Genomic DNA, 15,647 nt, shown 5'->3' with positions numbered 1-15,647 from the left:
ATCCTCCTATTGGGTTGCCTTATCCAACATCCTTATGAGGGTTTTTGCCTTATCTTATTGCATCTTGTTTTGTCATGTTTGCTTGTTGTCTCTTGGAGATCTGCTCTTTTCTGAAAGGGAAACAGAGAAGTAGTAGATCTGAGGATAGGAGCAGTTGAGGAGAGCTATAAGAAGCAAAGAGACGGGAGCTGTTGCTGGGATGTATTGCATAAGAGAAGAATCTATTTTCAATTAAAAAATTCTGTGATAGTCTCATTGATCTGCCTTATACTAAATTTGGTTCCTACACTCAGTCAAAGAGTCTGTAGAAAAGCTAAGGGAGAAGAAAGAGATACACTGAGATGCACCTTGTAAGCAGTTGAGGCCAAATACTCAGCATGCACAAGGACCCTGTATGACAGAAGGGATGCTACTGACTAAAAAACAAAAGTATTTCATTGAGAAAAGATTTGAGATTCTATTCAGGTAGAAAAATAAAACGAGTTATGTTTCTGCTAACACAAAAGATCCTAATATAATCTCCTTATAAATTACATACATTAAAATGACAAACATTTGGAAAAGAAAAGACAGGTGACAGCTTTCTGAGCTCAGGAAGGGGAGAACTACTCAAGGATCAAAAAGCCCTCAGGGAGGAGTGTGAAACTGACTCCATTATCACTGAGAAATTCAGTATACAAATAACTATTTTTTTAAAAAAAAAGTCAAACTGAAAAAAGAATCCTAAAAACTTAAAATCTGTACAAGATTCATTATAGGAAGTTATCTTAGGAATTTCTGTTTCACCAGGCAGTGGTGGTGTATGCCTTTAATTCTAGCACTACAGAGGCAGAGGCAAGAGGATCTCTGTCTGAGTTCAACAGAAGCCAGACTACACATAGAAACCCAGTCTTAAAACAACAACAACAACAAAAATTTCTATTTCAATGACAATCAACTTGTGCCATTAATTGTGGCAAAAACCCATGGCTAACTAGGGCATAAGCGGTAGGAGAGAACCTAGTGCTGTTATTCGGCTAAATGGACATGGTGTATCTTCCTACACATACAGGCATGCATGAGTGTGACCACAGAGAGAACAGACAAATCTAGAGGCAAACACACAGGTGTGTGAGCATGCTTAAATGAAGGTGGCAAACGTGATGCAAACATTGAAAACAGATTTTAAAATTGAGAAAAACATCTTGTCTGCTTGGCAAGAAGAGTTGATCTCCAGTCACTGATACTGAGCCACTTTGTCACCCCTTAGCAGAAATGGCAAACAGAAAATGAGTTTGGAGGAAAACAGGAAAATGATAAATTCTGGACCATACCCCTGGGGAGTCCTGATGACAGCATGTCCTGAGCTCGGTGGAGTTTCACCATTCAGAATTTTGAATGTTGTACTCTTCCCAGCACCGTTCACACCAAGGAGCCCAAAGCACTAGAAATAAAACGAGAAGTTAGACACAAAGTATGAAGTCTAAACATTGTATTAGAAATAGCACTTGCTTTGATGGTATCTCGATGTTTTTGATATATGATATTGGTACGCCATGAAACCATGCTACTGTGTAAAAGGCACTTTATGCTTTGAATGCTAATGTGGCACTTGTGCATGAAAAATCATTAGTTAATTTAATGAAAAATAAATTCGGATATATAAAACTTAACAGAATATGTACTAAGTAACCATAATCCAAATTATGCAAGATAATCATCTTTGGAAGGCATGTCACTGCAGCAGTTGCTTTTCTTCTGATTTTGTGCGTGTGTGTGTGTATACAGGGAGAGAGGGAGAGAAATGTCTATATAAACAGATGATAGATGATGATAGATAAATAGATATAGATATTTATACACATGTATATATGTATATATATATTATATATAGGGAGATGGGTGGATAAAAATTAAATAGATAAATTATAGAGAGAAAAATGGACAGATGTCAAAGAGATAACAATAATGAATAGATGATATATGAGATAGATAGATGGATAGATAGATAGATAGATAGATAGATAGATAGATAGATAGATAGATAGATCTTTCTGGTAGCTACATGCCTTCATTTTTCCACTGAAGAGACTGTAAATCCACTTCTCACTCAGAACTTAAGAGAATACTGGTATTAACTATGGAAAAAACCTCCAGTTGTATACTTTGAAGTTAACTGATTTATTTCTTCAATGTTGTTATGTGTAAACAGCCCTCTCACCCGGTTATGTAGACCTGGGATCTGTTTTGTGCCTCCGGATATGATGTGCTTGAGACCCTCCTTGGGACACAAATCTTCTTAGACCCATTTTGTGATGTCTGAGTGCTTGTGTCTGCTGATACCATCTAGCTTCCTCAGTATGACAATGGCTGCTTGCGCACTTAGCCTGCATGCCCACCTCCCACTTGCCTCCACTATGTGCCTCTGGACAGCATCAGTACCCTGAATCACCACATGCCTCAGTCACCAGGTTTCTTCCAACTTCACTGACTCTCTCTCCCATCTAAAATGGGATCCATTTCATTTCAAATCTGCCTGGTGTCACTCTATCAGGCCTACTACACCCAAGCCCTATGATGCACTATCAGCCTATCCAGACCAAATCCCTGCTTCAGAGCCCAGGCTGACCCTGCCTTGTGGTAACAATTCTTCACGCTCTTGTTCTTGTACCTCCTTAGTGCACTGTTGTAAATCACAGAAGCCTACCACTCCAGCACTTTCTAACCCTTTCTGGACATGGGAAAAGATATTTGCTTATGATTTTCTAGTTCCCAACCAGTTTGTTGATTCTTAGAGGGACAGAGACACACATCTCAGTCATCTGTTTTCTTCACAGGTTCTTACAAGTTACTTCTCTTCTAGGCAATCAAATGTGCTGCTCACAAAATCCTAGAAAAAAAGACCATCCTACAGTTTGGATCTTGAAAAAGTCCCTAGAGACCCGTGAGCTAAAGTGGTCACTGGATGTGGAATTATATAGGAGGTATGCCTAGTTGACCATTTTTGCTCAATGATATTAAGCTTTTGCAGGATATTAGAACTTGGTCCTTCACTTCTCTTTTTAGCATCAGGCCATGACATGAGCAGCTTCTCTAGAATGCCTGCTTCTCTTGATGCAGTAGGTCATCACAGGCATGAGACAATGGAATCTTCACAACTGTGGTGTGAGCTGAGCCTTTCCTCTTCTTCAGTTGATTATCACACTGACAACAGCCCAAATGGAACCTTAAATGTGAAAGCATCATACCTACTTCCAAGGTATTTTTTCTTCTTTCTTTCTCATCTTCTCTCTCTCTCTCTCTCTCTCTCTCTCTCTTTCTTCCCCCCCCCTTTGGCATCAAACAGCCATAGGTAGATAGTGAGGAAACTAATATTGATTTAAACTAATTTATAAAATTCAGTAAAGTTAAGATCACAGAGCTAACTAGCAAGAAAAAACAATGATTAGGAAACAATCCCTAAAATTTTGCCCAATTGTCCCAGAAATCAGGGTCCAAACCTAGGATATTCCTGGTTGCTTTAGATGGGTCTCTAAGCCTGTATGTACACCAGGATACTCATATCTGTATGATCTGCTCAGCAAAAGGGGATGGCTGGCAAGTGGCAATCAGACAGCCAGATAACCACTGGGCTTCTCCAGAGCCTGGACCATGCACATGCCAGGAGTGCCTTTATCTCTAACAGCTAATTAAAGGTAATCATTTCCAGAATTGATTCCCTTATATGTAGAGTCCAAATAAGAGTCAGTTCATGTGACTTCTGTAAGTTCTGACTACAGGTTTCTCCACAGCTGCTGTGGTATGCACATTTTTTAGCCCTCCCAGTAGAGCATTCTTCTAGAACAGTGGGTCTCAACCTATGGGTCTCGACCCCTACAGGAGGTCACATATCAGACAGCCCACATATCAGATATTTACATTACAATTCTTAACAGTAGCAAAATTACAGTCAGGAAGGAGCAATGAAATAATTCTATGGTTGGAGATGACCACAACTGTATTAAAGGTCACCTAGTAGGGAGGTTGAGAACCATTGGTCTACATGGGCTTAACTGGGCACTCAAGAAAACTAACAGGAAGTTAGTTTTCTAAGTGGAAGGAGGGAATTCCATCTTTAACTGGAATTTAATATATATATATATATATATATATATATATATATACTCAATAAAAAGTCATTCTAAAAATCGAACCCTGCATAAAATTTAAAGAATCATGGAACAAATTTTGAATCAATTCGTAAGTGTCCACTATGCTAAGACATTGTCTCCAGCCTCGCCTCTGTGAGGTTGTAGGAATCTCTGGGACATGGGGGCTGATTTTGCTGTTGACTTCAGATTTTCACAGGTTGACAAGAGAAGGGGGTAGAAACTGCAGCTGTGTTACCTCGCCTCGTGGTATGCCCAGACTAATGTCATGCACAGCAGTGGTCTTCCCCCTGAAAACACTTCTGTAACTTTTCCTGAGGTTGCACAACACCAGAATGTCTCCTCCAGTCCTTCCTTCAAGCACCCTCATCTGCTCCTTTTCAACATCTACATCCTTAGCCGACTTGACTGTGTCCTGCAGGGTAGAGTGGTCACTGGGAAGAAAAAGGCAGAGTTAATTCCCAGCTCAGATAGTCCTTGAATAGTCCCCATGTGACACTCATGAAGACAGAAGGCACAGCCTCAGATCTGAGCAGCATCTGCTGTCAGAGCATCTTACCTGCATCATCCTAATTACCAAGGAAATTCAACTTCCTTCCCATAATCAAAGGATATTGACCGGCTATCAGAGACCTTGAGAGAAGTCAACACTAGAGGTAGTTTTTAAGTTGGGGAATAACGAAGCCATGGCAGGCCTTGTGAGTACAAAAACTATTGAGCACATTATTATGAAATATCAACTTATGTAGGTATTTTGGTAAAAAGTACCCCAATACTAAACTTATATTATAAATTGTATTGCACATAGGGTGAGATAGACAGCTTTTGCATAGCTTGCATATAGCATTCAAGAGATATTTGCCAGATGAGCATAACTCTAATCATCATATCTAACTGGTTCACTCTAAGCCTGGGATGCTAAATCCTTATTAGGATTTCCATCTGAATATTTTTAACTTTCAAGTAAATTTTCATTTCTTCTCTAAACTATAATGTGCCTGCATGTTAATGATTAAATACAAAACAATCACAGTGTCCATATGACACTCACATCTTATTTCCTTGTTTTCAGTATGATATGTTGTTATACAACATATAATCATTTATTGATAGGGACAGGAATATTCTTTTTTGTAATTTTTATTTTTTTAATATTAGTTACAGTTTGTTAACTTTGTATCCCTGCTATATCCTGCTCCCTCTTTCCCTCCCAGTCCCACCCTCCCACCTTCATTTCCTCCCTGCCCCTTTCTAAGTCCAATGATAGGGGAGAACCTCTTCTCCTTTCATCTGATACTGGTTTATTCAGGACTGGCTGCAAAGTCCTCCTCTGTGCCCTAGCAGGGCTGCTCCTCCCTGGGTGGGGGATGGGGGAGGAGGAGGTCAAAGAGCACACCATTGAGTTTTTGTCAGAAACAGTCCCTGTTCCCCTTATTAGGGTACCCAGTTGGATACTGAGCTACCAAGGGTTACATCTGAGTAGAGGCTCTAGTGTGCATCCATACATGGTCCTTGTTTGGAGAAACACTCTCATAAAAGACCCCTGTGCCCAGATATCTTTGGTCCTTGTGGAGCTCCTGCCCTCTCCAGGTCATATTAACTTCCCCCTCCTTTTTTTTTTTTTTTTTTTGATTCTCTGCACTCTGTGAAGGTTTGGTTATGAGTCTTAATATCTGCTTTTTTTACACTGCTAGGTAGAATCATTCAGAGGCCCTCTGTGGTAGGCTCAGGACAGGAACATTCTTAGAGTATTTTTATAATTCTCAAATTACTTTAAAACAAGAGTATTATAGCTAAGAGAAAACATCCACTGCTAGTCCTCAGTTATCCCAGTGACCTAGTCTGTGTTATTTCCACATCTGAAATCACCATTTTATAAATATAAAAGTTGGCTAGATCCTCAGATGGGTCTGATATCATTTACATAATATTTGAAGACATATAAAATGAATCAAAAGAGATAAAGATGAGAGTAACAGCTATCCAGGGGCTTATTACTGAGGAGCAGAAAGTGAGATGGGTACATAAAACATGGAAAGTATTCAATTTAACAATCTAAAAAAGGATTGAATGAGTTAATTCACTTTATAAAACTCTATCAACTTAAACCTTTCAGCTTGACTACTGTTTGTCTTTATCAGATAAGACAAAGACACAACCATCAGCCCTTTACGCTCTGCTGATATCTTAGAAGTCTGCATCTAAGATTTCCTTCCTCTCTGTGTGAGAATCACCTGAAAAATTTTATGTATATCTGTAGATCACATCACTAAAACAAAGCAATGTGAGGATTCAGGGAGGGACCAGGTACCATGTTGTTTCTCTGTTCTCCACACTCTGATGGATGGGAGAACAAATGAAAACTTGTTGGGTACAACCACACAATCCAAGTTCCACTTCTGCTTAGCCATCCACCAATCACGGTGCAACAGAAGAAGGATCCCTGTGGGTGGTAGATACAGCAGGGCTGTCCTGATAATTCATCACTGCTGGTATCTGGGCCACATGGCTGTTCTAACTTTGCCTGTATAAGGATTCAGGGAGCACAGCCAAGCCCCAGACTGTGGGGACTAGAGGCAAGACCTCCCAAACCCACACCTATGTGGGCTGCTTCCAGGCCAGAGCTGTGTGCAAATCAGGCAGTGGAGTGGTGCAGGCAAAACCCAATTCAGTAAAGTGGGTTTCATGCTAGGGCCCAGGCATATGGTGGTAATTCATAATTCAGGTGGAAAGAGTAGACTCTATCTGGTGCCTATGAGGGGACAAGCTCTTCCTATTTATCCTCCAACTTTTAGCTAGGACTGGTATAATCATCCCTCTGAAGGACTGGCTCAGAACCTTGGCTGTTCACATTCAGGACTGTTCATGTTCACCATGATTGGTCACTGGGCTTTATTCGGATTTAATGAACAGTGACAGGAGCACAATCATTGTGGCAGCTTGAGTCATAAGGGAGCAGAAAGGGAGACAACACCTCTGATCCTTGCCCTTCACTGAAACACAACATAGCACAAATGACAATTTGCTGTGGATATCAAAGACATTGTTCTAAAGGTGAGCCCAACTAATATCCTCTATAAAGTAGAGGAAACACAAAAAGTCTTTTCATTGGCAAAAATTCCTTTGATACTGTCAGGGGACTGAGAAACCTGGAAGCTGCCAGAGGAAATCTCCATTGCGGGTTTTAAACAGACTGAAGTATTAAGGATTATCAGAGAAGCAATTACTCTTAAAAGCTATCTGTAATTCTACTCCAGAGTCAGTCAGCTACAGGAAATCTGCAAATTCCAGAATACTCATGGCCAAATTCAGAAGAGTTTTGGGATTTGTATTCAAAATGGTTCTCTACTTCCACAGCCTTAGGGTGCTATGTTAAAAAAAAAATGGCTGAAAAGAAAACAATGCATATAAAGGGATTGCCCAAAAATATTAAGAACAGAGCTTTATGAGCTTTTAACTGATTCTTCAGTAACAAGATGGTAATAGATTTTCCATAAAGAATCCTCCCTTTGAGAGACAGTCTCAGAAAAACATAGAGATATAATGAGAGGGTGTGCGTGGGGAGAATCTCTGTCAGAAGTCTCAATCAAAGGACCAAAGACAGAGGGAGGATCAGTACAGGGTGGAGGGGGAAGCAGTAGTGTAGATCCTGCAGATGAAAATAAACTCCTCCGTAGCTTCCAAACACAGTTTTTAGTATTTGTGTGTTTTAAGTGTGTGGATGTGTTGTGTACATGTATATCTGTGCACCATGTGTGTGCCTGGTGCCTTTGGAGGCCGGAAGGAGGGTATCAGATGCCCCAGAACTAGAGTTACAAATGGTTGTGATCCATCATGGGGGTACTGGGTCTACTGCAAGAGCAGCAGTGCTCTTACTGAGCTCTCCTTGAACCTTGTATGACAAAGTTTTAGAATCTTTGCAAAGTTACCTTAAGCCCAACTTGTGTATGAGGTGTGTTTTTGTGTGCGTGTGTGTTTTTTTGTGTGTGTCTCTGTGTGTGTTTGCAATCATCCAGGTGCATCTAGTATATCTACACACACCATTTTCAGCAGCTTTAAAAAGACAAGAAGACTGCATTTGGTAAAGGCACATAGTGCCTGCACTAAAGTCCCACACCTTCCTGACTCTAGAAATTAATGCCATTTAGTTATAAAAGTGAATTACTTTATGGCGTCAACCAAGTTCACATTTAGTGTTACAAAGTAACTGAAAAATTGAGCAATTCCAAAGTGGAAAATGAATTGAGACAACCAAATAATTGAAAGGAATATTTTAAAGGTTGGCACCTCTATCTTTTGAAATTCTTTCCATTTACTTGGTGACTCATACTTACCAACTAAAAGAGGAAACATGAATCTGTCACTTACTAGAACCATTCATAATATTGTCAATCAGGCACATTTATCTTGCAAGCTCCAGGTGGACTTTCTCCTCAGTCTTTACTCAAGAGTAGGAGGCATTAAGCATGAGCCCTTCAGTACACACCTTGACCATCTTAGATGGTCTCCATGTAGCAGAATCCTCAAGAGGAGAAGAACTGTGCCCTGCGAGGTCAACTCCACGAAGATCCAGCCCAAGAAATTCATCTCAAAGGGACTCACGTAAGAATCAATGCCAAAGCTGTGAGTCAGGTCATACTTGATTTGATTGTAACAGAGTTCTATGAGTCCCTGGCCGAGGCAGAACTGAGGAAAAATGGTAAAAGCCCACTTGAGGACATCGTAGATTTTCTGCAAGTTCTGCACAGTGAAGAGGGAAAAAGATAAAATTAAAAGTTATTCCGTTTTTATAACCTGTATAAATACCTTCCTGTTGACTTTGGTTGGGGGTACAGGGCCAGTCTTCCCTAGCCCGGTTACTCAGAGACACTCTCAGACAGCCATGGCACCAGATAGGATTACACTTGAGATCTTGTACAATATATGTCTTGTTAAGTTTTGCTTGGTGGACTCTATTGTCCTTCTCTTCCTCCTACCCCTTCTGGAGTTGGAACGTGTGTCCTATATCTGCCCCACATATTTTGTTGTACTGGCTCACAGCTGGAAAGAAGTTGGGATGAACTATATTTTTGAGTTTCACCCACATCTGAATCTGATGACGTTTATAGACTACATAGTAGGCCTTATGCTTTATAATTGGGGCAACAATGAGTGAAATATCTTGGAGCTCTGTGTCAGAATAAGTTTGTATTTTTTATCTGAGAAAGCCATGAGTCTTGGTAGCTCAAGGGCAGAATGAATGAATGAATGAAATATCTGCACCACTCCATATATATATATATATATATATATATATATATATATATTTATATATTTATGTTGCATTTTTATCCGCCATATGGTGGCTTAGAAAGCCAAGCCTTTTGAAGGTAATTTTGTGTAGAGGAAGACATTAAGAAGAATGTCTACAATGAAATTAGTGTCCTTTTGGGAAAAGAAAGAGCTATTAACCAAATCTCTGGCTAATGGCTCTTTATGTATTCTCTGTGAATACATAAAATGGCAACTGCCTGCAAGTCTATAACAGGATTCTCAGAAGAAACTACATCTAAAGCCACATTGATCCATGCCTGCATCAATTAGTTTGCCACCTGAAAGGATTTCTGTTTTTAGTGATAGTGTGGGATAGGAAGCCCTGAACTTGAAAACTGAGAATTAATGACAGGCTATGGTGACATCAATGTTTTTATAACTCATTTTAAAGACCCCGCAGTGATTTTTACCCAAGTATTAACAAAGATTGTGTGATACGTGAATACTGAATTGGTAAGCACACACACACAGAGAAAGAGAAAGAGAGAGATTCATGGATCGTCAAATAAATTGTTTGAGTTGGAAAGAGTGGTGATTGATACATAGAGGAATGGAAACTGTAATTTTAAACCTGCTTACATTTTTGTGGTTGAAGCAGAGATCTTCATTTGTGAGAGAGAAATACATGCCTGGCCTTGTCTAACACCCAAGACACATCATTCTTTAACAGTATTTTGGCAACAAGAAAAAGGTATCCCAGTAGCACTTCTGTCTGCATATACAGTGGTTAATACTGGCCAGCCAGCTCATAACCTAAAAGCCCAGTTGCCTTCCTTGATACCCTTCATTAATTTTACAGGTTCATAATGCTTTTTGACATAACAATGAACGTTTGATACCAATTAGGATGAAAATTTAAATAATGTTCAATGGCTTTAGCACACAGTATCATAGGGAGTAAAGAAAAGAAAGATCAAAGCAAATCTGATCAAATGTCCTCCATTCCTAATTGCTGAGTGACTCGAATTATTTTTTCCAGGAAATTCCCTTTGCCTGTTGATTCTTTAAGATGAGCAGTGCTGTCTGTAATTGCAGATAACAATGCCTTTTGTTCCACCATGCTGTTAGACTCCCCTAGATGAAAACATTCTTGGATAGCATACTCTTTAGTTGTGAATACCCACCTTTCTTTTCCTTTTGGCATTTGCTTACCCTTCCTTTGTTATCTAGTTCTCACAGAACTGACTGGCTATTGGTTTCACCCAGTTGTTTCTGTATTGGATCTGTTTTCCTTCCCACCACAGTTTACATGGGTTGTCTTCAATAATCCATGTCACATTAGAAACCAATGGGGTGGAGCGAGGCCTCGACGCCTCTCCTGCTGATTTCAATATTCTCCCCAAGTTAAATCCAATTAATTGTTCAGCAAGCTGTCTATTTAAGGGCTTGACTATTAATACAGATTAGTGTCAAACTCAATCTGTAAAAAATCACTGAAATAGATCATTGCCTCATTGAATGCAAAATGGATATTTACATACTCCATTGCTTCTACGCAAACATGAGGGACAATAATAAGAGACAATATTGGCCATCATTTGAGAGTCTATGTAGTCTGGAACCCAGCCACAAGCAGTAAACCTGTGCCAGTGTGGAAGGCCTCAGTCCCTCTCTGGAAATGGGAATATCCGCATATTCTTCTACCTGAAGCACTATACCTCTCCCAGGTGAAATTTTCAGATTTTGGCTCAAACACCTGGGAACTAAAGAGCCATAAGAGACTATGAGAACAGAGTCTTTTGAGTATAATGTGCTCAGAGGCAAAAAAAAAAAAAAAAAAAAAAGGAAAGAAAGGACTGAAATATGAGAGCTAAAGAGAGGGAGGGGTCTCAAGCCTGTTCCCAAAAGTCAGGACTAGTTCGCTGGCAGATGGTTTAAAGCATAAACCAATCATAAGGACAGCCCCGTTAAGGACAAAGCTTAGATAAAATGAATGGGATGTGTCTACAGAAGGGATTTCAGCTTGACCCAAGGTCTGCTAGGCATTTCCCTCCCAGGAAAAATCACTTCTTGATGAACAGCTCAGGGCATTGCTTTCCCTCTAACACTGGGAAAGACACTGTACTAAGTTACACAAGAGACACCAGTCCTCAGACATACCATCACATGAGTATAGGCAAGGCTACCTTGTCCTTAATTAAGATTTTAAGCCAGGATACAGTGACACTTTGGCAAGACATACTTCGTGGTATCTATGCCTCCACGACCAGTAAGTGAACTTCAGAGGATCCCTGAGAAGGACATTGGAACAAAACAGTGGGGCCAGCCCTGGCTGATGGAGCAGCTCCCAAAACACCACAGCAATGTCCGCAATTCATCACTACTGCTGAGCACTTGGCTCCCAGGTCATGGCACTATTTTGAGGGATTCTGTAAACCTGATCCTGAAGAATCTGGTTGGAGAAAGTAAGTGAATGAGAGCAGACCTCTGAAGAGTGGACCTAGTTCCCAGGCTTTCTTTGGACACACCAGGAGGTGAACAGCGGCTCCCATACATGCTCTTGCTGAGCCCTACATTAAAAATGAAAGCCCTCTTAAACTGTGAGCCAAAATAAATCCTTCCTCCTCTAAGTTGTGTGAGTCACCCATGGTTTTTAGGCTGGTAACAAAGTAAGTACTGGGTTCCCGCATTCTCCTGTGGCTGGCTCCTTTGGAAGTGGGTCACTGCGAGTGACTCACCTGGGCTTTGGAAATGATGGCCAAGAGCCGGGGCATGGTGGTCATCAGCATGGTGCACAAGCCAAAGATGAAGTTCAAGGAGATATAGGAGATGAAGGCCACATCTGAACTGGGAAATATTCTAGATATCAAATACATCCATGGAATCATCGCATATCTAAAAAGTAGAAATGAAAGTATTTTTATTCTCTTGAAACATTTATTTGTATCATAACTAAAGCATAGATGCAATGTTATTAGAATGGTGAGTTTTTCTTTCTTTGTTGTAATATGCATAATAGTTTTCTATAGAAAAAAAATACTCTTTTCTAAGGCTTCCAAAGACCCTGTAAGGTGAAGGGAAAGTGTCATGGGGATCTGGGCATTCCACTGGACCTTTTCTACTTTTCTCAGTAGGAGGTCCTTTGTCTCTCAAGCCTACAGCAAGAATAATGCCCACTGATTATACTGGGAATTGGAAGATCCCAACAATATAACAATATTTAGAGCTCTTTTTCACAAAAACACATAAAAACAAAAACAGAAAGCAAGCCTCATTTTGAGAAGCTTGTTCATGCTACGGAATGACACTTCTACCATGTTCTCAAGCCTCCTCCCATGCCCCAACCACCAGGAAATGATAGTAGGATCTGTAACTCTTAGGCAAGGAATCCATAATCAGGTTGACACCTTGATTAATCTGCTGCATGTATGTAAGTTAAGCTGCCCTCAGAATCCTACCTGAGTAGTCCAAGGCTGGATAGAAAGGAGCACTGCTAATATTGAGCCTTATCAATGGCCACAAGACCCAAGAAACTAACTACTCCATCCCCCCCCCACAGCCAAACCTCTCTTCCATCTGTCCCATTTGTCCTCCTAAAACCAGCTGTCAATCAACTCAAGGCCAGCTTCCCTCAGCTTTCTTTTGTGACAGTAAAATGCAGTCAGTGTAATGTACCTCATCAGAGGACTCTTGTGATTTGAACATTTCCAAATATAAGCAAAGCCTCCTATTTAAAATCATAGGCTTTTGCAAAAGCCTCATCTATTCTGAGCTCCCACGAGTTCTCACCACACCTGAAGTAGAGCTGTCAATATTTCCTGCTGGTTACATGAGATATTGCAGAAACTTTTAGATGCCTGAGCATTCCCTAACACATTAACTAGCTCTGAAAATTATGAGACTTCACAACTGTTTGAGGGATGTTAAAGCCTTAACATAGCACTTGGTCATATATAATCTGTTATACTAAATAATACCCCTTTGTTAAAAGATATTTTCCTGTACTTGAGAAAATGTGTGGAGTATGAGCTACAAAGCCATATAATATCTCAGAAACTTCACTCAGTAGCAATCTGCTTCTTAATTTGAGCACAAAGATGTTTTCTGTGAGCTGCGTGATATGTTGGAGACAAGTGCTTCAAAGCAATTTTTCTAAAATATTTTCTACATAAAATAACTAAGGAAAATAAAAATAACTGCCAAAGAGATGAACCATCACTTACTAATGCTGATAATTATTACTAGTCTTGTCTGAAATAACTAATGTAGTAACAGAAAGAACCAAAGCCTATCCCTAATCCTACACACACTTCCTACTGTTCTTTCTTGGGCAAAACTCAACAGTTATCCTTCGTCATGTTACTGCTTTCAAATTTCTATCAAATTCATCCTTACAGTAAGCAAATATATATTAAATGTGTATATTAAAACTATTGTTTCAGATGCAAAACTCTGGGACATTGTAAGACAACTTGATTTTATTTTACACAGGCAGATTTTTAATAGACTGAGATAACCATCCTGGTGTAGTTAAACCAGAACTGCAGAAGAGCCGGCCTTTCTTTGTTCCTTGTAAAAGATGGCATCCAGCCAGCTTCCTCTGTTAAATTGAAAATGTGGGAGCTAGAGGAGTTTGGGGGTAGCCCCTCATGAAATATCTGATGTATCTGGTTGGCGGAGCACAAAGCACCATTCGATGATCATCTGCTTTGATCAGCATCTCCATGTTCACAGGGTGGCCTCACAATGCCTTCCCCTCCCTCTGTCAGCCAGGACACCCTGAGCTGTGCTTGAGGGAGGAATTACCATATCACCACCAGTCTCCACTCCACTGGAGATCGCATAGAATCTTTATATAAGGTCTTCATACTGGGTTATGTCCTTCAAATATTTGACAAGTGGATCAAAGCATTGTCTAAGAAAAAAAAAAAAAGACTCCGAGACAAAGACATAGTCTTAAATGACACCCCTGGAGATTTCCTTTCCTGCATTAATGAATCTTTGAGCTGATTTTCCAGCAAAGATGATTCCATGATTTTTTTTAAACTACATTTTCATTATTTTCCTTTCAAACACTTGGCTGAAATTAGCATACTGGCAGATCCAGCCCCCACTCCTGCCTCTTCTAATTTTTTAAGGAAAAATTTAAATTGAGTCATAGAACATAATCTACTTTACATGAAACCTACTGTGGCTTTTAACGCTCTCTACTCTTTTATTAAAAAACAACTCTTCATTTGAATGATTGTATAATTCACTGAAGGTCGGTATACTGTTCACAGGTATTCTGGAATCTATGAGAACAGATCGTATTCTCATCCTGACAACTGGCCCCTTCCTTCTGCTGTGTGAATTTCCCTGGGGAACAGAACAGGAGGCTGTGCTCTTATTTTCACAATCCTTTAGCACTAAACATTAACCAAATATGTTCTTAGATTTACATTTTTTAAGGCTGTCTGTCCTTTATTATTATCATAATTATTATTACTTACTAAAATTAATTCACTTTGCATCCCGGCTATTGCCCCCTCCCTCATCTCCTCCCAATCCCACCCTCCCTCTCCCATCTCCCCCAACCATGCCCCTTCCCTAGTCCACTGATAGGGGAGGTCCTCCCCTACTATCTGACCCTAAACCATCAGGTCTCATCAGGACTGTCTGGATCCTCTTTCTATGTGGCCCAGTTAGGCCATCTTGCCAGAGGGAGGTGATCAAAGAGCCAGCCACTGAGCCCTTATCAGAGACAGCCCCAGCTCTCCTTACTGTGGAACCCATATGGACACTGAGTTTCCCATGGGCTACATCAGAGCAGGGGGTCTAGGTACTCTCCATACATGGTCCTTGGTTGATTCATCAGCATCTGCAGGACCCCCTGAGCCCAGATATTTTGGCTCTGTTGGTCTCCTTGTGGAGCTCCTGTCCCCTCCAGGTCTTTCTCTCTCCCTTCTTTCATAAGATTCCCTGTACTCTGCCCAAAGTTTGGCTATGAGTCTCAGCATCTGCTTTGATACCCTGCTGGGTAGCTAGCTGTCTGTCTTTTATTTAAGTTTGTTTTTAGTGTTAGTTTTTTTGGTTTGTTTTAATTTGTTGGGATTTATGAGAAAAAGTCTTAATATGTGGCCTCATGCTGGTCTTTCTACCTTTGTGTTCTGGGGCTCTGAGTGTTGATATTAGAGTGTATGCCATTGTGACCAATGTTATTTGTTCATTTTCTCTGTCTCCTCTATGTTTTTGTCTCTCTCTTTCTCTCTCTCTGCATGCGTGCAT

General features: G+C 40.3%; 1 protein-coding gene across 2 annotated transcripts in view; it reads right to left on the bottom strand.

The window, feature by feature from the left end:
* Abca13 (ATP binding cassette subfamily A member 13) overlaps positions 1 to 15,647 on the bottom strand; it is a 440,297-nt gene that overhangs the window by 105,451 nt on the left and 319,199 nt on the right. For both annotated transcript variants that reach the window (XM_060365661.1, XM_060365662.1), the window contains exons 52-55: positions 12,119 to 12,275; positions 8,614 to 8,867; positions 4,366 to 4,561; positions 1,314 to 1,423 (exon numbers count right to left, since the gene is read on the bottom strand). In XM_060365661.1, the coding sequence (XP_060221644.1) occupies positions 1,314 to 1,423; positions 4,366 to 4,561; positions 8,614 to 8,867; positions 12,119 to 12,275 (717 nt within the window). The remainder of the gene's footprint in view (positions 1 to 1,313; positions 1,424 to 4,365; positions 4,562 to 8,613; positions 8,868 to 12,118; positions 12,276 to 15,647) is intronic.

The sequence above is a fragment of the Meriones unguiculatus genome, chromosome 12, assembly GCF_030254825.1.
Source record: "Meriones unguiculatus strain TT.TT164.6M chromosome 12, Bangor_MerUng_6.1, whole genome shotgun sequence".
Taxonomy (NCBI): Eukaryota; Metazoa; Chordata; class Mammalia; order Rodentia; family Muridae; genus Meriones; species Meriones unguiculatus.
Note: the sequence above shows the minus strand (reverse complement) of the source record. Positions and strands in the feature narration are given on the sequence as shown.